Here is a 21,698-nt window from a genome sequence, read left to right as displayed (position 1 = left end):
ATGGTGACACGCACGTACGCGCTCTCTCAATTTCAATTTAAAAGTATTTATTGGCATGATTGTGTTTACATACAATATTGCCAAAGCATTAACAAGACAAAACAGATGACAAGACAAGCAATAATAAAATGGTAACAAATAGCAATAAAGATAGAATTAAAATAAGGTGCCAGGTAATGAATCAAATCAAATAAAAACTATAATAACAATATACACTATGCAATATAAAATAAAATATGCATTTAACAGGACATTATGAACATAAGATAATAAAAGTACTGTGAATGAAGTACATTAAGGCAGTAATTGGTTTCTGAAGAGGTGCAGCTCAAAAATGAATTTAGCTGCAACTGATGCATGATGCAGTAACACCAGAATCTGATCAAATTAAAATAAATTAAATTTGCTTTATTTGCATGACAAAAGTACATTTTGTATTGCAAAAGCTTTTTAAAACAACATATAAAATAGTTTAGAACAATTTAATTAGGATTTGATCAAGCAAATATAAAAGGAAAAACATTGAAAATCATTAAAGAAAAACAGATAATATAAATGATTATTATTAATTATGTTTCAAGTTAACTTTAATATATATATATAACTCTCTCAATTCAATTCAATGCGCTTTATTGGCATGACAAAGACATTTTGTATTGCCAAAGTAATTACATAGAATAACAGAACAGGAACTGAACTAGGACATGAGAAGAATAATAACTATAAAGAAATAACATTCAGCATTAATGCAACATTATATAGGGTTGGAAAAAGAGGTAGGGGATTGGGGTCAGGGGTCATCAATACATCATGTATTGTTATTTATTTTAGTTCTGGTTGTCCCTCAGGTTTCTACAGGATACTACAAATGTTTATACATTCTTCTTTTTCACCCAGCACATCAACAAATTTTAAAGTTGTTAATAAAAACGACTAGCTTTGTGTTTTTATTGTAACTAGACAGTACCTCTTCAGATTAAATCCAGAAGAATCAAATATAGAAACGTAGTATACACACAAGTTCATATACAGTATGTGTACACACACACACACACACACACACACACACACCTTTACTTATTGGAATTATCCATTTGCATTCATTTCTGGAATATGTACATACCAGCTTGTGAGAATTTAATTATTTCATCAATCCCCTGATCTTTTAAATCATAATTAGAAATAAGTTTATTGACATATGCAAACAAGGAAATCATACATATTTATTTGTTCAGTAACAAAAGCTTCCAAGTACACAAAAATTGACTTAAACTGAACAATACAATAAAAATGTGCAGATATGTGGGAACAAATCTGCTAATGGATTTAACAACAATCCCACATTATTCAGCTTTCAAAAGAATGGTAGCAAGACATGCCATCAGATCTAGTGGCAACAGTTCTCCACCGGATAGCACAGTGACACTGGAGGCAGCATCTTCTGATATGTTCAGCCTGAAACAGAAGACACAGAGAAAAACATCACTTCCCAGCTTGTCCATGTTCAAAGAGGCTGTGGTAGGGTACATAGCAGGCTTCAAAACAACTATGAAGATGATTCTGTGCACTACCTGTTTATCAGCACTCAGTGTCGAGAGCTCTTCCCAAGATGAACACACTGATCGACATGAAGTCCTGAGGTGGATTTATAAGACCGTCAGACAGCGTCCTGAAAGTCTGCAAGACAGCTGAGAGATTTCTTCAACAGCACACACTCACAAGGCCCATCTCTGTCCCCACAAAGGTTCTGGATCTACATGGTGGTTCTGCATTCAAGGAACTTGAGGCAAACATGTTCAACCTAGAACAATACAACAATCACATCTTCATACTCAGTGCATTGCAGAAAGCTGCACAAACATCAGGCTCCACTTCATTGCCAAGGAAACATGTGCTGCATCACACTCCAAACGGCTTAAGAAAACTCTGGGCAAGCTTGTACTGCAAAATAGAAGAAAAAAGAAAAGTTTGATATAAAGATCAGCGGCCGGTTGCACCAGCTATACAAAAGTTTAAACTTAGCCTAGTTGTGGCGTAAATGGGCATGAAGTCACAATTTACGCACTACTAAATATTTGAGCATTGCACCATTAAACTTCAGTACGACGTAACCCTAAGTATAAACTAAATATTTACGGAAGACTCAGAGCAGGTGTAACTGATGGAATAAAAAAGACGACTGATCTTTTATGACATCAATAAGCTCATGTTTTGCATGACAGGCATCAATAAAATAATTGTGATTATGACAATGAATTGCCTGTTTTAGGTGTTTCATAAATATGATGAATAATTACCATACAAACTAACTAATTCATTTATACAAATTTTTACAAGCTTGAGTCATACAATAAAATAAGGGTATGATTTCCTTTTCAGGCTTCAAAATCATATGAATGACAGTCAAATATAAAAGTATAAAATGTTAAATAATTAAAATAATATCTTAATTATCAAAATATGTTTCTCAAGAGAGCTGCTCTTGTGACGTCCGCAGTGACAGTTACGTGAGCAAACAAGGTTTGAACATCAACCGTAACAAAATCAAATTGAAGTTCATGGACATTTAATACTTCTGTGTACAAATATGAACGCTGCTTAATAGATCAATGCAGGTAAACGTCATATTATGCAACTATGCATCACTTTTTCGGAGAGTTAACATCTTACTAGTTAAGACTTTAAGAACAGGTGGAGCAACCAAATTAAGCATCGACTTAGTTACAAACTAACTAGTAGTTACGAAGCCTTGAACTTTATACCCCAACTTAAGACCTTACGCACAGCTATTTACTCAACCTCATGTCCTTCCAAACCTGTAGGACTTTTTCTGTGAAACACAAAAGATGACATTTTAAAAAATGTTTTTGTCCATATAATGAAAGCCATTGGTGACCAAAACAAGCTATTTTGCTCAGCGTTTACTTTCTTTATATGGAATACAAAATAAATTTTTGGGGGTTCTGCAAAAGAAAGTCACGTGGATTTGGAAGGACATGAGGTTGAGTATATGATGACAGAATTTACATATTTGGGTCAACTTTTCTATTAATATTAAATGTTATATATTATACTATCTGAAACACAGTAATTTTATGAGACTTATACTGCATGTTGCAAAAGTATCTTCATTGCAAATAAAAACAGATAGTATAATATTTTTTACTGTTAAAACAGCTCTTCAGTGAAGCCAGGCTGACAACTGTCTCCTCATACAGCTTTTCCTCCTGTTGCAAACCAATTCCAATTTTATCTAACATTCAGTGCAATGTTTATTGAAATCCAAACGGCAAACTTACCTTGTTTATCTTCAACAATATCCATGTGCTCCTTGTCAGGGCTGGACTGGGAAGAGAAATCGGCCCGGGAAACACGTGCGCACGTGCGCCGCTGAACGTAATGCTTCTGCAATAAAGAGTAACATAACACGCTCACATTTAGAATAAGCAGGGGGAAAAAAATGAAAGTCAAAATAAATAATGAATTACATATTTAGGAAGATTGCATTGTGATGCAGTATATGCAGACATAAAACATTTTTTTTTATGTGACTGGATAGGTAAAAATTACTCACCAATACAGACGATTTCCCATTGAGACCCATAGGAATACAGAACGTTAGGGAATACCAAGATGGCGGCGCAGTAGCTTCACTGTTGTGACATCATGAGCAATCCAGTTATATATATATATATAGATCAGTGGATGCAACCCACCGTTTTGAAATTTCAAAGGGAATTAGGCAGGGCTGTCCCATTTCACAAAGAGACTGTACCATTTCCTTCTTGCTGCTCAGCTTCTTTGTACTCATATAAAACTAACAATCTGAAAGGATTAGCTATTGCTGAAGGAGAGGTGATCATCTGTCAGCTTGCTGATGACACTACTCTATCTTAGGGATGCTATGCAGATCCCTTTGGCAATAAATTTGACTGAGTATTTCCCCAAAGCCTCGGGCCAGCATTTAAATATTCAAAAATGTGAGCTTTTGGCCATAAAAAACTGCAATGACCCCTTTAATCATGATATTCCTGTGAAAGAAAAGGTTTGTTATTTAGGAGTTCATATAGCGCAGGACCAAAAAGAAAGATGTATTTATAATTTTCAACCCCTTTTGGATACAGTAAAATTCAGAAGAAATTTAACCAGTGGCTACAAAGAGATCTCTCTTTGGAAGGTAGGGTATTTCTTACAAAGGCTTAAGGCCTCTCAAGGCTTATTTATGCTGCTCAATCTGTTCATTTGGAGCCAAAGTTGGGTAAAGTTATTGACCAGATACTCTTTAATTTTTTGTGGAAAAATTCAATTAATTATATTAGAAAATCTGTTGTAATGAACATTAATGAAAAGGGTGGTCTTAATTTTTTGGATTTTAGCACTTTAAATGATACCTTTAAAATTAATTGGTTGAAACAGTTTAGAAAGAACCCAGGGTCTTTATGGAACTTTATTCCCAATTATATATTTTCTCAGTTTGGTGGCCTTGATTTCCTTTTGTTATGTAACTACAACATTGAAAGATTAACATTATCTGCTTTTCATAAACAGGCACTTTTGGCTGTAACTGTAATATTTTATACAAGAATAAATCTATATTTTATATTTTTTCAGAATTGGTTTGATAAAAATAATTTGTTAGTCAGTCAATTAATCAATTCTCATGGGTTGTTGTTTTCATTTCTTGTTTCTCCCAAAGATTTGTAGTTATAGGTTCAATCCCATCAGGTGTTCTTGTTTTATTAAGAGATACTCAATCTCTACTTCCAGTCTCTTTGAATTTGGTTAATACTCCTGTTGGTAAATTGTGTTTTGCTTCACCCTACATAAATAATAATAGATCAGTCCGTTCATTATTCCAGCAGGACATTGTTACTTTACCACCTGCGACTGCTTACTGGAATAATGCAGTAGGTAATATCTGTTGGAAAAAAGTGTGGAAGCTTAACTATAAAGTAAAAGAGATTTCTTTTAAAATAATTAATAAGTGCTACCCTGCAAACTACTACTTAAAAAAGTTCAAAAAGTAGATTTCCTCCAGTTGCTCTTTCTGTGTCAACTCTGACGAAACTGTAGTTCATCTTTTTTGGTAGTGTCCCTTTACTAAAATGTTCAGGCAAGATGTTTTAGGATTTATTAGGAATTAAATGTATAATGAATGTGTATTGGGAAGATGTGGTACTAGGCATTGTTGATTATGATCAATCTAAAAAAGGTTAATTTTATGTAATTAATCAGATCTTGTTACTCGCCAAGTTCCACATTCATATATCTAAATGCTACACCTCTATTTCTTGTTTTTATGAAAGAATTTGAAAAATACCTAATTTCAATGTTAAGAACAAAAAAGCCTTAAAAACATTCTGTTTGCAAATCTTTTCCTTTTTTTCAGTGTCATGTAATTCTCATAATTTGTCAATATGTACCATTTATATTATGTGCACCACCAGCATTTAGTTTTGTTTTTTGCTCTCTTTTTTCATGTATTTTGTTGTTAACTGTTATTACTTTTGTACTGTTTTGAGCATCAATAAAATAAAATAAAAATAAAATGGTCAATTTTGGGCTTTCTATGAGAGGGCGCCCTCTGTCTTCGAGTATGAATGAAACGGTTTAATATTGAAATGTTTAGCGCTCCATTATGCTAGGCAATGGCCCATTTTGGGTAAAAATAGAAATAGGTTTATATATGTTTTTATTTAAACATATGATAATTCACAAGTTTTTCTCCAAATGTGCACACTTTTGGACTAAATCCCTGAGGGACATTTTTTTAGTAAAGGGCTCTTATTAGAAATCTACAGGAGTTTTTGTTTTTTTTATCAGTGATCATATTTCATATTAAAGCTCTCTCTCTCGCGCGCGCGCGCGCACACACACACACATGATTATGGTGTGTGACGTCACGCAAACATGGCGGCACACTGGGAGAAATAATCGGCTAACAATAAACAACCACAAACATTCGTTTTTTTAAGCACCACTTTTAACAACATGTTTAATTGAGTCCAAGTTCCTACCTTACATAATCACGGAACCTGTTTAGAAAACAAACATGTTAAACACGACAAATTATCTTTTCAGTTGGTAGATGTACAATTGTCTAAATAGCGTTTCCGTTGTTTTTCCTGTGTGGATAGGGGAGACAGACGGAGAAGTCAAGTGGAAATATCCTACATCGGACTGTACACCCTATAAAGTACGTACTTCATCGTAAACAGCGCAAAAGTTCGCACTAGAAGTATGCGAGTTGATATTTAGGCTAATAAATCTCACCAACATAAACGTAGTGAAAACAAGGTTTCTGTACAAGCAGGAATAATTTGAGGTTTTTTAACTGAAATCTGCGCGACACTTTATTGTAGGCCTACAGATGGAGTTTATTAAAGAAGAGAGAGTGGACGTGAGTGATCAAGAACCCTGCAGATTGAAACATGAAGATACTGAGCAACAAATAGGTTTGTGTCCATTCTTGATTCTTCATTAATCACTGCTGAGGAACATAATGCAACAAAGCCTCATGCAGTTATAACTTGGTCAAAATAGTTTGGAAAATCATAGGAGCTGTCAAATAACACAGTTGAATAATGTAGGGACAGACAGAGGAAAATGCATCTAAATCAGTGTTTCTCAATCCATTCCTGTTGGACCATTAACATAGTACATATTGGATGTCTACTTTAACACACCTGATTGTAGGGTTGGGTAAAAATATGGGATTTTCCGATGCATCAAGATTTTCATTTGAACGATTTCGATTCTTAAATCCAAAGATCACCCTCTCGTGAGGCTTACCGGAAGCATTGGGTTATAGTTAAAAAAGTACTTAAATATTAATATTTTTTCAAATTTTTTCATTACTTCAGAAGACATTAACTGCCGTAAATGTCCATTCACATAATTTTAAGGACCTACTGAGCTAATATATTTTTCTAATTTTCTTCAAATGTGTTCTAGTGAAGAAAGAAAGTCATGCACACCTGGGATATCATGAGGGTGAGTAAATGATGAGAGAATTTCCTTTTTTGGGAAACCATCCCTTTAAACATACAGTACATTTTAGCATGTGTTCAATAAAGCAATGTAAATACGGGGCTCTGGGGTGTGGATTCCAGGGGGAGATAACCTCACCATAATCAGACCAAGTAAATTACAAGCCCTCCTTTATTTATACCATGATCAATGGAAACATGCAAATTGTTCATGTTCATGTTGTTTTCCCCTCGTGATATTTCTCAGTAGGTTTGTTTGCCCTCACTTTGATTTATAATAAAGAACCTGCATTTAGATCTCCACTCCTCGTCTTCCTTCATCTGCCATCATAACAGATCTGTCATGTTCACTGTTGTCTTTTGTTTTTGTACTGTTATTTTGAAGTTGAGTTTAGTTCCTGTTTGTTTTTTGTAGTCCTCTGTAGTTTCTTTGTATCATTGGTGTTCCCCTGATTGATTATCTTTCCCTGATTGTTTCCTCCAGGTGTCCCTCATTCCCTTGTTTGTTCCCTCCTGTATTTAAACCTGGTTCTTTGTTCAGTCTTGGTTGATCGTTCTGTTACGATGGCAGATGAAGGAAGACGAGGAGTGGAGATCTAAATGCAGGTTCTTTATTATAAATCAATGTGAGGGCAAACAAACAGGAACAAAGAAATATCCATGAGGGGAAAACAACATGAACGTGAAAAACATCCACGGGCAGGAGAAACAACCATAACATTCACATACAACATCCAACAACGATCGACAAAGACTGAACAAAGAACCAGGTTTAAATACAGGAGGGAACAAACAAGGGAATGAGGGACACCTGGAGGAAACAATCAGGGAAAGATAATCAATCAGGGGAACACCAATGATACAAAGAAACTACAGAGGACTACAAAAAACCAAACAGGAACTAAACTAAACTTCAAAATAACAGTACAAAAACAAAAGACAACAGTGAACATGACAATCCGCTCACAATTTCTACTGTAAGGAGTCAAGTCAAGTGCTTTTTAATTGTCATTCAACCATATACAGTTAGTACAGTACACAGTGAAACGAGACAACGTTCCTCCAGGACCATGGTGCTACATAAAACAACATAGGACAAACACAGATCCACATGAGACTACACAGACTAAATAACATACCTATATAAAGTGCACGTGCAAATGTGTGCAAAAAGAACGGGACAGTACAATAAATTACAAAAAATGAACAGGACAATAGGCACAGTGAGAGACAGTGCAGTGCCGACCAGTACACAGTAGTGCAAAAAGATGACAGTTTCCAAATGTAAACATAACATACTATGAGATAGTGTTCTATGCACATAGCAGTTATTGAGGTAGCAGCCAGGTATAAAGTGACAATAATTAAAGTGCAACTCAGGACACGTGTGTGTGTGTCAGTCCAGTCTCTGAGTATTGAGGAGTCTGATGGCTTGAGGGAAGAAGCTGTTACACAGTCTGGCCATGTGAGCCCAGACAGCAGGAGGGTGAAGAGTTTGTGTGAGGGGTGTGTGGGGTCATCCACAATGCTGGTTGCTTTGCGGATGCAGTGTTTTTTGTAAATGTCTTTGATGGAGGGAAGAGAGACCCCGATGATCTTCCCAGCTGTCCTCACTATCCTCTGCAGGGCTTTGCGTTCTGAAATGGTGCAAGTCCCAAACCAGGCAGTGATGCAGCTGCTCAGGATGCTCTCAGTAGTCCCTCTATAGAATATAGTGAGGATGGGGGGGTGGGAGATGTGCTTTCCTCAGCCTTCGAAGAAAGTAGAGATGCTGCTGGGTTTTCTTGACAATAGAGCTGGTGTTGATAGACCAGGTGAGGTTCTCTGCCAGGTGAACACCAAGGAATACTGTTCTCTTGACGATCTCCAAAGAGGAGCCGTCGATGTTCAGTGGAGAGCGGTAACTCTGTGCTCTCCTAAAGTCAACAACCATCTCTTTTGTTTTGTCCACATTCAGAGACAGGTTCTTAGCTCTACACCAGTCCGTTAGCCGCTGAACCTCCTCTCTGTATGCTGACTTGTCGTTCTTGCTGATGAGACCCACCACGATCGTGTCATCGGCAAACTTAATGATGTGGTTCGAGCTGTGCATTGCTGTACAGTCGTGAGTCAGCAGAGTGAACAGCAGTGGACTGAGCACACAGCCCTGGGGGGCCCCAGTGCTCAGTGTGGTGGTGGTGGTGGAGATGCTGGACTGACTGAGGTCTCCCAGTCAGGAAGTCCAGGATCCAGTTGCAGAGGGAGGTGTCCAGGCCATAGCAGGTTCAGCTTTCCAATCAGGTGCTGAGGAATTGTGTTGAATGCTGAGCTGAAGTCTATGAACAGCATTCGAACATATGAGTCCTTTTTATCTAGGTGGGTGAGGGCCAGATAGAGGGTGGTGGCGATGGCGTCATCTGTTGAACGGTTTGGACGATACGTAACCTGCAGTGGGTCTAGTGAGGGGGGCAGCTGGGTCTTAATGTGCCTCATGATGAGCCTCTTGAAGCACTTCATGATGAAGTCGTTGAGGCAGGACACTGAAGACTTCTATGGCATGGGGACGATGGTGGTATCCTTGAAGCACATTAGAATGACGGCGCTGCTCAGAGAAATGTTGAAGATGTCGGTAAGTACATCTGCCAGCTGGTCTGCACATCCTCTGAGTACTCTTTCAGGAATGTTGTCTGGTCCAGCAGCCTTCCATGGGTTGACTCTACGTAGAGTTTTCCTCACATCAGCCATGGTAAGACTGTGCATGGTCGTTGGGAGGAGGGGTGGTCTTCCTCGCCACCACTTCGTTCTGTGCTTCAAACCTAGCGTAGAAGTCGTTCAGCGCATCTGGAAGGGAGGCATCTTTGTCACAGGCAAGTGGCAACTGATGTTGTCCTGTAGTTGGTGATGGCCTGGATGCCTTGCCACATGTGCCACGTGTCGCTCAGGAGCGCATGCACCTCCACAGTCATCCACGGCTTCTGGTTGGAGTGTGTGGTGATGGTCTTGGAGAAGGTGACATCATCAATGCACTTGCTGATGTAGCTGGTCACTGATGCTGTGTATTCCTCCAAGTTGGTAGAGACGCCATATGTTGCAGCCTCCCTGAACATGTGCCAGTCAGTACACTCAAAACAGTCCTGAAGAGCAGAGATGGCTCCTGCTGGCCAGGTTTTCACCTGCTTCTGGAGCGGTTTTGTGCATCTAACGAGCGGTCTGGATGCTGGAATTAGCATAACAGAGATGTGGAGGCGGAGCTCCGCCCAGTACGCGCCTGGGTTTTTGTGTAAACAAGATCAAGCGTGTTCGCCCCTCTCGTTGCAAAGTCCACATACTGATGGAATTTCTGGAGCTCTGTCTTGAGATTCGCTACTGCTCGCCCTGCAGAGGATTTTGCCATTGATCCAGGGCAAGCACATGTTGGTCCAGCGGGGCAACGCAGTCACAGTGGCGTATATAAAACCATCAATGCGGCTTTCGTCCTAGTTGCATGCCACAACTTGCCCACCGTCTCCTCATCCGGAGTCAGCAGCAACTGAGGTCGACCCAGCTGATTTGGAGTCGACTCGGCAAGGCACAGGTGGACCTTTTACTTCCCGGGAATCCTCCCACTGCCCGCTCTGGTATTTCCTGATAAGAGCCCCCTTTGGGAAGTACGCGCTGGCACACATCTGGCCCTGGGGGCTGCGCAAATACACGTTCCCCCCAGTGAGTCTACTTGCACAGATCCTGTGCAAGGTCAGGGAGGACGAGGACTCAGCCTCACGCTCCTCGTGACAGGGCCTCTGCGTCTCCTGAGGAAGGGCCTCCTCTCATAGGGACGGGGCACCATCTGGCACCAGTGCTCAGACCTCTGGAATCTCAATGTCTGGCCCCTCGACGGCCCGCAGAAGATATTTGCCCTGAAGTGGCGTTTGCTCACAAATTGGTGTTCTTCCCGAGGGAGATGCACATTCAGTCAGTGCTTTCCCTCCTACGGGAGAGGCTGAAGGGGCGGCTGTCCCCCTCCACATTGAAGGTGTATGTGGCCGCTATAGCGGCACACCACGACGTGGTGGACGGTAAGTCCTTGAGGAAACATGACCTGATAATTGGATTCCTCAGAGCCTGGGCGTTCGTAGAGCCCCCTTTGAGCCGCTAGAGTCAGTCGAGCTGAAAGCCTTCTCCTTAAAGACGGCCCTCCTGATTGCGCTCATCTCCATCAAGAGGGTTGGGGAACTGCAAGCATTTCCTCTCAGCGACACTTGCCTTTTAGGATGAAATCTTAGGATGAAATCCAAGTTTTATACATGAGGCCTTTTAATTGGGTGTTGAAAAGGGGATATGTAGTGCTAGTGGCCCTCCAGGAAAGGACTGATAAACACTGATCTAAATGAACACTGTGTACATTTAAATAACAAGAATTATGAATCACACTGTAATTTTAACTGTGATTAAATTGGAGTCTCTATTCTTTCTGTTCATGTCACATTTGTCCCTCTTGAATTTAATTTTATCTATTTAAAATGTTCATTTTAGACCTGATGGGAGTGAAAGAGAAAAGTCAAGAACTGACATTGGAGGAGAAACATCAGTATGAGGAACCTCAATTCAAAACTGAAGATAAAAATTATAGTAGCTCAGAGACTGAAAATTTCTCACAAAACAGACGCCGAAGAACTGGAGCCCAAGTTTTTTTCACCTGCCTTCAATGTCAAGAAAGTTTCACATCTAAAGAACAACTTATGGGTCACTTTAGAGTTCACTCTGGAGAGAAGCCTTTCCCATGCGATCAGTGTGAAAAGAGTTTTAGTCATAAAGCAAGCCTTAAGAATCACTTGAGAGTTCACTCTGGAAAGATGCCTTTCCCATGTGATCAGTGTGAAAAGAGTTTCGTTAAAAAAGAAAGCCTAAAGAATCACATGAGAGTTCACTCTGGAGAGAAGCCTTTCCCATGCGATCAGTGTGGAATGAGTTTCAGTCTTAAAGCAAGCCTTAAGAATCACATGAGAGTTCACTCTGGAGCGAAGCCTTTCCCATGTGATCAGTGTGGAAAGAGTTTTATTCATAGAACAAGCCTAAATAATCACATGAGCTTTCACTCTGGAAACAGTCCTTACAAGTGTGATCAGTGTGGGAAGTGTTACTTACATAAAGACAACCTTATTAAACACATAAGATTTCACACTGAAGAGAAGCCTTTCAAATGCCTTCAGTGTGGAAAGCATTTCATAGAAAAAGGAAGCCTTGAGGTTCACATGAGAGTTCACTCTGGAGAGAAGCCTTACACATGCCATCAGTGTGGAAAGAGTTTCATTCAACGAGCAAGCCTAAAGTATCACATGAGAGTTCACACAGGAGAGAAGCCTTTCCCATGCAATCAGTGTGGAAAGTGTTTCATTCATAGAGCAAGCCTAAAGTATCACATGAGAGTTCACTCTGGAAACAGGCCTTACAAATGTCATCTTTGTGGAAAGAGTTACTTACATAAAGACAATCTTAATGATCACATCAGAATTCACAATGGAGAGAAACCTTTCACATGCCATCAGTGTGATAAGAGTTTCATTCATAAGGCAAGCCTTCAAAATCACATGAGAGTTCACTCTGGAGGGAAACCTTTCCCTTTATTTTAATTCCTACTGTGTGTTTTGATTGCAGTCCAACTCAGGAGTGTGCAAGTTTATGGCCGATTCAATGAAGGATTCAATATTGTATCGCAACTCTGTAGTATTGGCTTATATCTAAAGATTTGATTTGAACTATCAACCTCTTCATGGTACAAGGATTATTGAATAGCTGAATATGATTTGACACAATCCTGGATTATCTGTGGAAGCTTCAAAGCCAATCATTTTGTAGAGGTTCTGAAACCTCAATTTTATAAATATGAAAAGTTTTGTGCATATTCAAAATCTGCACACTTTTAGGATGAAATCTACCCCAAGATTAATACTGGAGGCCCTTTAACTGGGTGTTGAAAAATGGAAATATACAAAATATGTAGTGCTAGTGGTCCATCAGGAAAGGATTGAGAAAAACTGATCTTAAATGAACACTGTGTACATGTCCTAAATTAGATTTTGATTTAAATAACAAAAATTATGAATTACATATAAATGGATTGTTGCTTTTTTATTATTAATCTGGAGTCTCCATTCTTTGTTCATGTGACATTTGCCTCTCTTGAATTTAATTTTAACTATTTAAAATGTTCATTTTAGACCTGATGGAAGTGAAAGAGGAAAGTCAAGAACTGACATTGGAGGAGAAACATCAGTATGAGGAACCTCAATTCAAAACTGAAGATAAAAATTATAGTAGCTCAGAGACTGAAAATTTCTCACAAAAAAGACGGCGAAGAACTGGAGCCGAAGTTTATTTCACCTGGCTTCAATGTCAAGAAAGTTTCACATCTAAAGAACAACTTATGGGTCACTTTAGAGTTCACTCTGGAGAGAAGCCATTCCCATGCAATCAGTGTGGAAAGAGTTTTAGTCTTAAAACAAGCCTTGAGACTCACATGAAAGTTCACTCTGGAAAGAAGCCTTACACATGCAATCAGTGTGGAAAGAGTTTCCTTTATAAAGTAAGCCTAAAGTGTCACATGAGTGTTCACACTGGAGACAAGCCTTTCTCATGCGATCAGTGTGGAAAGAGTTTCATTCATAAAGTAAGCCTAAAGTATCACATGAGCATTCACTCTGGAGAGAAGCCTTTCACATGCCTTCAATGTGGAAAGCATTTTGCACATAAAGGAAACCTTAAGGTTCACACAAGAATTCACACTGGAGAGAAGCCTTACACATGCCCTCAGTAAGAAACTTCATTTGTGCTTTGAGTGTGGGAAAGCCTTTACTAGAGTTACATTCTTGAAAAAGCACAAGAATTAATAAAGGAAAAAACATTATATGTGCTCAAATGGTGGAATGAGTTTTACAGTTTAACAATTCCTCAAAGCACATGAGAATGTGCATAATGGGGAGATGCCACACCTCTGCCCTTCATGTGGAAAGAGTTTTGGACGATAAAGCGTTCTTCTGTCTCCTAAAAATCCAAAGTTGTCAGTGAGCAAAGTTGCTTGTGAAATGCCAACATTTGTGCAGGGATGTTTTTTATGTTTAGGTGTAGCAATAGTATTAATTACAGTACTGTGCAAAGGTTTTAAGCACTTAAGATGTTTCACTAAAACATTTGTCTTAAGATGGATATTTATATCTTCAGCTTTTTTGTGTCAATAGGAAAAATACATTTTGGACTCCCAAACATTACTTTTGCAAATAGAAAAGATTCGAATAGAACAACAGGGAGCCCTGCAACAGATGTCATGGCCCCACTGAGCCCCCCACTGAACATCAATTCAGTTTGGGATTACATAAAGTAACGAAAGCAATTGAGACAGCCTAAATAGATAGAAGAACTGTGGTGAATTCGCCAAGAAGCTTGGTACATCCTATCTGCCAGCAGTGTCCAGGTGTACTCCTTGAACTGTTTACTTGTCTTATAGCCCATGGACACATACCGTTTTTGTAATGTGGCAATTGTACATCATGTAATTGTCAAAAATAAAAAAAGAAGCCAAAACTTGTTTTGTGTGGCCTATTTAATGAGCACAGAAGTTACATTTACTCAAGTAAAATCAAAGGGATTCAATATTGTATCACAACTCTGTAGTATAGTCTTATATCTAAAGATTTGATTTTGAAACTATCATGGTACAAGGATTATTGAAAAGCTGAATATGATTTGACACAATCCTGGATTATCTGTGGAAGCTTCAACGCTTGTTTACTTAACATTAGCAGGATTAGACAGGCTTGGAGAGTAATGAAATACATGTACGTGAATACTTTAAAATACAAAATATAAGTAACTGTATTCCACTACAGTTACAATTGAAATCATTGGTAATTAGAATACAATTACATTCAAAAAGTATTTTCATTACTGTTGGGATTACTTTTAATTTTATTGTCATTTGTTTAATTTAATATTTAGTCCTTTCAAATGGAAACATTTATACATATAAATGATGTGATCCAAAGTGCATTTGAACAGCAGTGAAAAACTTTCTTATGATGTGTTACATTCATACGAGCAGACAGAGAAGTACGTTTGAAATAAGTTTGGAGTAGAAGAAATAGAAATAAACCTTGTGTAAATTGTCAGATTTACACTAAGCTAAAATACTACTTCTAGCCATTTTACATGCACATGTTACCCGACACAATCACATATTTTCATCAATAAAATTCACGTTGGATAATAATTTCTTTATTTCTAGTAAGACCTTTGTTATTAGGGCATAAATCTTATTTTTGATAATCATTTTTGTATTGTTTTCCTGTAAAAATATCTAAAAATCCTTAAAACAAGATCAGTTTGATTTATCTTGTTTTAGAAACAAAGAATTGTTTTTCAAAGAATGTATTTAAAAAAAAAATTTGTCTTTCTATACTGGCAGAGTTTTTATAGTCAAAACAAGTGAAAAAAAGCTGAAGTAGTAATCCAAAGTATTTAAAATAAATTACTGACCTTGAATAATCTAATGAAATATGTTACAAATTACATTTTACAGCATGAATTCTATAATCTGTAGTGGAATAAATTTCAAAAGTAACCCTCCCAACCCTGGGATTAAATCATTGCTTTATAAGTACAGGCAGAGTTTGAAGAGTACCAGGGGTCTCCTGAGGTGAAATTGTTTAATTATTATTTCATAAGAATTATGAATATTATATAATATTATTAATATAGCGCCAAAACTGAGTAAAATTTGGCGTTAGGGGTGTCATGATTATGAAATTTGGCTAACGATTAATTGTCAAACAAATAATTGCGATTATGACTTAATTGTTTTAGGGCTGTGACAATTGTCTCGTTAAGGGCTTTCACAATTAATTGTCATTTAAATTGTCGAATTAAAGCAAGTACTTGCCCTTATCTTGCCACTGCAAAGCCTTTCGATCAAACTAACCAGAGAAATTAAGTCACACCCGTTATTTTGTCTCGATATGTTCCAATTCCAATGTTGCGTGTGCCGATGTGAATGTAAATATATGGGTATAATTTCCCTGGTTTTGTGTTCATTCATGCTGCTGTATTTTGTAGGTGTTTCTCTATAGCTGCACTATTCCCTAACAGAAACATATTTCAGCGGAAATTAAAAGAAAACTCTTTGAAAGAATAGTACAGTGTAACGCTCAGCCTAGATTTATAGGAGATGATACACAAAAATAATACGGTCTTGACCCTAAGTTTGTAAGGTGATGAAGTTTATATATATAAAAAAAAAGAAGGCTAGGAAGACAACAATTCAATTTAAACCCAAGGTGTATTTACAATAAGAAAAAACATCAAAGTGAATCCAGACATATATATATAAATGTACAAAAGACAAACAAGAAAGCAAAAAATAAATAATAAATGAAAAGTAGATGAAATGACTGAGTCCCGTACAATGTCCTGTTTATTTGTGTGTGTGTGTGTGCGTTGAATTGGCCTCACCGGAGGTTGTGTTAAGTCCGTGAGCTCGATGTGAAGCAACGCTGTTCTGTGACGAAATCCAAAGGTGAAAAATCAACAAAGATAATCCCACAGTGTCTTTCTGTGCACAGTCTGTAACAGCCTTGGCGGAGGTTTTTCGCGCGATCGATCGCTTGAGCATCAACGTGTCGTCCTGAACGCCGGTTTCCCGGCTCCATTTAAAGGGAAGAAAAAGTCACCCAGCTGATTTGGAGTGACGTCACTGGGAATTCCTTGGAGCTACGCGACAGAACTCTCGCGTGAGTAAAACGGGATCTCAAACACTTATCTTGGCAATAAACACAGGAAGAATAGTTAGAACATAACAGCTGTCTTACAAGCATAATTAGGGTAATTAACAGCGATATAAATATTCATCCCTTATGTGGCTGCGCTACAACAGTGTGCACTCAGACTCAGTTTAATGCTGGATGAGTCTACCAGTTTAAACTAAAAGAGTTCCTTGATCATATACCTTAGGGTTCAGTTGCCTGATATGGACCAGCCTGAATTTTGTTTTACTGAACTTGTAGAGCTAGATGATCTAACTGCTGAAGGAATTGTCCATCATCTACTGTAGAGCGCCTCTCCACGTTGTGTCAGAGAAGCGACACAAGGGGTCTCTCTTGAGCGCCGATATCCATTTTGATCTATGAAAAAAGGCCAATGAGAAGTTGGCAGCCAGTATTTGCATATCCCTCCCCCGGACATACGGGTATTTAAGCGGTGCAAATACAGGAGTTCATTCAGAAAATTTCTTAGGAGCCGATGGTCATGTCTGCAATTGCTGCAAGTTACACACCAGTTCCTGTCATTCCTCTGCTGCATGCTGTTGGACCTTACGGCGCACAACAGCAGCTTTCTCCTGTTTGCACGGCTGTGCATTCCTGCCCCTGGGCGCTTCGACAGCGCAGATTAAAGAACTCTCACAAGTTTTTTTCATAAAAGAGTGATTTTATTTAAAAGAGTAATTTCCTCTAAAAGAGCAAAACACAGCGGTGTTGAACGTCCTTTTAAGGACGCGTCTTTATAAAGATGCCTTTCCGCCCCTGTGTTGTTTCTGGATGAGGTAGAGTGCTCTCCGCTTCAGACGGCCACAGGCGTTGTCTCGTGTGTCTGGGTAGCGATCACACCGAGGCTGCGTTTGTGGATGGTTCATGTTCTCACTGCGAGAACATGACCATGACAACGTTGCGGTCGCGGCTCGCTTACAACCGTAAGCAAGCCACTCCAGCCGCCCCCCGCATTGCTCCTTCTTCCCACGGGATTGAGGACGATGTGGTTGGCGATGGAAGCGATTTGGGGATGGCAGCGGGTGCAGCTCCGCCGGGTACGCCCCCTCGGACCACCCGCACCCCAGCACGCTCGCTGACTCCCGCCCGTGCTCGAGGCAACGGCGACTCGCCTTACAGCCAGTCCGCCTACCCTCCTGCGATCGAAGCAGATGAGCTCGCCGCGGCATCGGAGGGCGCGGTATCTGATGCTGAGGACTCCCCTGGGCTGCCGCTTTCGGCCTGCATGCCCAGGCTGAGGCCGACGCACAGATGGACGACATGCTTTCCTGGGCAGCCAACAGCGTGGGCTTGGATTGGAGCCCTCCATCCTCCCCACAGCCATCACGGCTGGATGACTGGTTCCTGGGGTCTGGGCGCCGCTCACAGCCTCACCCCGGTCCCGTTTTTCCCGGAGGTGCATGATGAGCTGACGTCTTCATGGAGAGCACCCTTCTCCACTCGTCACACCGCCACCTGCTCATCTGCCCTCGCCACCCTCGGCGGTGGAGCGCGCCACGGGTACACGAATCCTCGAGCAACATCCTCGCTGACCGTGAAGGCCTACAGCGCCACCGGACGCGCCGCTTCAGTCCTGCATGCCATGGCTCTCCTGCAGGTCCACCAAGCCAAGGCACTGCAAAACATGCATGGGGGTGGCCCTGACCCCGACATGCTGCAGGAACTGCGCTCAGCGACCGACCTCGCCCTGAGAGCGACGAATGTCACATTGCAGGTGCTCGGGCAGGCGATGGCCACGCTGGTGATCCAGGAACGTCAGCAATGGCTGAACATGGTCGAGATGCGTGAAGCTGACAAGACTCGCTTCCTCAACGGCCCTGTCTCGCAGTTTGGCCTCTTTGACGAAACCGTTGAGGACTTCGCCCAGCAGTTCTCCACGGTGAAGAAACAGACAGAGGCCATTTCTCACATCATGCCTCGCAGCAAGCCTGCCGCCACGGCCCGTGCCCCGTCTGCTCGCCGAGGGCGTCCTCCCGCGGCCAGAAGACCTTCTGCTCCGCCTCAACCCGGAAGTGCACGCCCCCTGTCTCACGGACCCCCTCGAGGACCCGGAAGGCTCCCAGGCGCTCCTGAGACAACGCACCCAGAGTCCAAGACGCTAGCTCCGAAACGAAGAAGGGTTTCTACAGCCCTTCGTTGTACCCAAGAAAGGCGCCGGCTTACGACTGATCTTGGACCTGCGAGTTTTCAATCGGACCTTGTCCAAACTCCCGTTCAAAATGCTCATCCAGAAACAAATTCTATCTGGCGTCCGGCATCTAGATTGGTTCGCAGAAGGACGTGTACTTCCACGTCTCGATTCGCCCTAGACAACGACCCTTCCTACGGTTCGCATTCGACGGCCAGGCGTATCAGTACAAAGTCCTCTCCTTCGGCCTGTCTCTGTCCCCTCGCATCTTCACAAAAGTCGCAGAGGCAGCTCTTGCCCCTCTCCGAGAAGCCGGCATACGCATACTCAATTACCTCGACAACTGGCTCATCCTGGCCCCCTCGCGAGAGTTACTATGCGCACACAGAGACCAGGTGCTCAGGCACCTCAGCCGTTTGGGGCTTAAGGTCATCTGGGAAAAGAGCAAGCTCACCCCGGTCCAGAGCATCTCTTTTCTCGGTTTGGAGTTAGACTCCGTCTCAATGATAGCACGTCTCTCCAACGAGTGTGCTCAGTCAGTGCTGAAATGCCTTGCTTCCTTCAAGCCAGGTGCCGTGGTCCCTCTAAAAAGATTCCAACAGCTCCTGGGGCATATAGCATCCTCCGTGGCAGCCGCGCCGCTGGGGTTGATGCATATAAGACCACTTCAGCACTGGCTCCAGACTCGAGTCCCGAGAAGAGCATGGCGCCGTGGCACACACAACGTGAAAGTTACCACTGCCTGCCGCCAAACCTTCAAACCCTGGACAGACCTCTGCAGGTGTCCTGACGCGTTCTGGTTACAACCGACGCCTCCAAATTGGGTTGGGGCGCCGTGTGCAACGGGCATGCAGCCGCAGGCCGATGGAACTGAGGCCCGCTGCGTTGGCACATCAACTGCCTACAGCTGCTGGCTGTTTTCCTTGCCCCGAGGAAGTTTCTCCCGTTAATTCAGGGCAAGCACGTCCTAGTCAGAACAGATAGCACCACGGTCGTAGCCTACATAAATCACCACGGCGGATTACGCTCCCTCCACATGTCACAGCTCGCCCGTCGTCTCCTCCTTTGGAGTCAGCAGTGACTCAAGTCACTGCGCACCACTCACATCCCCGGCAACCTCAATGTGAGGTTAGACGCGCTGTCAAGACAAAGCTTGCCCGGCGGACCATTTTTTTTTGGGACCGGTTCGGCAAGGCCCAGGTAGACCTGTTTGCCTCCCAAGAAACCTCCCACTACCCGCTCTGGTATGCCCAGACAGAGGCTCCCCTCAGGGCAGATGCTTTGGCACACAGCTGGCCCGCGGGGCTGCGCAAGTACGCATTTCCCACAGTGAGCCTTCTTGCACAGGTGCTATGCAAGGTCAGGGAGGACGAAGAGCAGGTCTTTCTGGTGGCCCCCTACTGGCCCACCCGGACTTGGTGCTCGGACCTCACGCTCCTCACGACAGCCCCTCCCTGGCGAATTCCCCTGAGGAAGGACCTTCTTTCTCAGGGATGGGGCACGCTCTGGCACCCACACCCAGACCTCTGGAACCACGTCTGGCCCCTGGACGGGATGCGGAAGATCTAGCCGGCCTACCATCGACCGTCATAGATACTATCAACCAAGCCAGAGCCCCCTCTACCAGGCATCTTTACGCACTAAAGTGGCGTCTGTTCGCAGACTTGTGTTCTTCCCGAGCTGAAAACCCACAGAAGTGCACGGTTAGGTCAGTGCTCGTGTTTCTATAGGAGAGGCTGGGGAGGAGGCTGTCCCCCTCCACCCTCAAGGTGTATGTCACCGCCATCGTGGCTCACCACGACACGGTAGACGGCAAGTCTCTTGGTAAGCACGACTTAATTTTCAGGTTCCTAAAAGGTGCCCGGAGGCTGACTCCCTCCCGGCCTAACCTGTTTCCCTCCTGGGATCTCTCGATCATCCTCACGGGCCTCCGGAGACCCCCCTTTGAGCTGCTAGATTCAGCTGGACTCAGGGCCCTCTCTCTCAAGACCGCCCTACTGATCGCACTCGCCTCCATCAAGAGGGTTGGGGACCTGCAAGCGTTCTCTATTAGCGACACTTGCCTGGAGTTCGGTCCGGCAGACACATACGTGATCCTAAGACCGCGACTGGGCTATGTGCCCAAGGTTCCTACCACACCCTTCAGAGTTCAGGTAGTGAACCTGCAAGCGCTGCCCCGGGAGGAGGCAGACCCAGCCCTTTCGTTGCTGTGTCCAGTACGTGCTTTGCGTATCTATCTGGACCACACACAGAGAACTAGACGCTCTGAGCAGCTCTTTGTCTGCTTCGGGGGACAGCGGAAAGGGAACGCTGTCTCCAAACAGAGGCTTGCCCACTGGGTTGTCGACGCCATTTCATTGGCTTATCACACCCAGGCCGTGCCCCCCCCTTGCGGGTCCGAGCTCACTCCACCAGGGGTGTTGCGTCCTCGTGGCCACTGGCCAGGGGCACCTCCCTAGCAGACATCTGCAGAGCAGCGGGCTGGGCAACACCTAACACTTTTTCGAGATTCTAAAATCTCAGAGTTGAGTCAGTATCGTCCTGTGTTTTCTCAGGTCCGAGCACGTAGAACTCGGTAACACGCTGATGATCTGACCGGGTGAATCTTTTGCGCCTAGCGCCCTTTCCCTTAACCGAGGTAAAATAGTGCGCCTCCGTTCCCAGGAGATCCCATCTTCGGGTCGCTGGTTGACTCCTCCCTAGCCCTTGTGGGTCCGCAGTTCAGCGGAGGAACTCGCCGACCCAAGCCACTATGGGTACCGAGAAACATAGAGAGAAAAGAGGCCCAGCCAGGCTGGCCCATTCCCAGGT

General features: G+C 42.4%; 2 protein-coding genes across 3 annotated transcripts; both read left to right on the top strand.

The window, feature by feature from the left end:
• Positions 1–5,909: 5,909 nt before the first annotated feature.
• Positions 5,910–12,582, top strand: LOC127644845 (zinc finger protein 501-like). 2 transcript variants are annotated; one of them, XM_052128246.1, is made up of 4 exons: positions 5,910–6,196; positions 6,363–6,455; positions 6,955–6,993; positions 11,481–12,582. In XM_052128246.1, the coding sequence occupies exons 2-4, from the start codon at positions 6,371–6,373 to the stop codon at positions 12,575–12,577; spliced, it is 1,221 nt and encodes a 406-aa protein (XP_051984206.1). In that variant the 5' UTR covers positions 5,910–6,196; positions 6,363–6,370; the 3' UTR covers positions 12,578–12,582. The 2 variants fall into 2 exon arrangements, with proteins under 2 accessions (XP_051984206.1, XP_051984207.1); XM_052128247.1 differs by lacking the exon at positions 6,955–6,993.
• Positions 12,583–12,621: 39 nt separating this feature from the next.
• Positions 12,622–14,517, top strand: LOC127644864 (gastrula zinc finger protein XlCGF49.1-like). Its single transcript, XM_052128272.1, has one exon. The coding sequence runs from the start codon at positions 13,153–13,155 to the stop codon at positions 13,759–13,761; it is 609 nt and encodes a 202-aa protein (XP_051984232.1). The 5' UTR covers positions 12,622–13,152; the 3' UTR covers positions 13,762–14,517.
• The last annotated feature ends 7,181 nt before the right edge of the window (positions 14,518–21,698 follow it).

Source organism: Xyrauchen texanus, chromosome 6 (genome assembly GCF_025860055.1).
Source record: "Xyrauchen texanus isolate HMW12.3.18 chromosome 6, RBS_HiC_50CHRs, whole genome shotgun sequence".
Classification (NCBI taxonomy): Eukaryota; Metazoa; Chordata; class Actinopteri; order Cypriniformes; family Catostomidae; genus Xyrauchen; species Xyrauchen texanus.
The sequence above is the reverse complement of the archived record's forward strand: the minus strand, read 5'-3'. Positions and strand labels throughout refer to the sequence as shown.

Excerpts from the sequence above, each read along its gene's own strand:
- LOC127644864 (XM_052128272.1), top strand. The coding sequence starts at position 13,153 with ATGTTCATTTTAGACCTGATGGAAGTGAAAGAGGAAAGTCAAGAACTG.
- LOC127644845 (XM_052128246.1), top strand. The coding sequence starts at position 6,371 with ATGGAGTTTATTAAAGAAGAGAGAGTGGACGTGAGTGATCAAGAACCC. Across the intron at positions 6,456-6,954 it reads AGATACTGAGCAACAAATAG|TGAAGAAAGAAAGTCATGCA; the intron begins GTTTGTGTCCAT and ends AATGTGTTCTAG. Across the intron at positions 6,994-11,480 it reads ACACCTGGGATATCATGAGG|ACCTGATGGGAGTGAAAGAG; the intron begins GTGAGTAAATGA and ends TGTTCATTTTAG.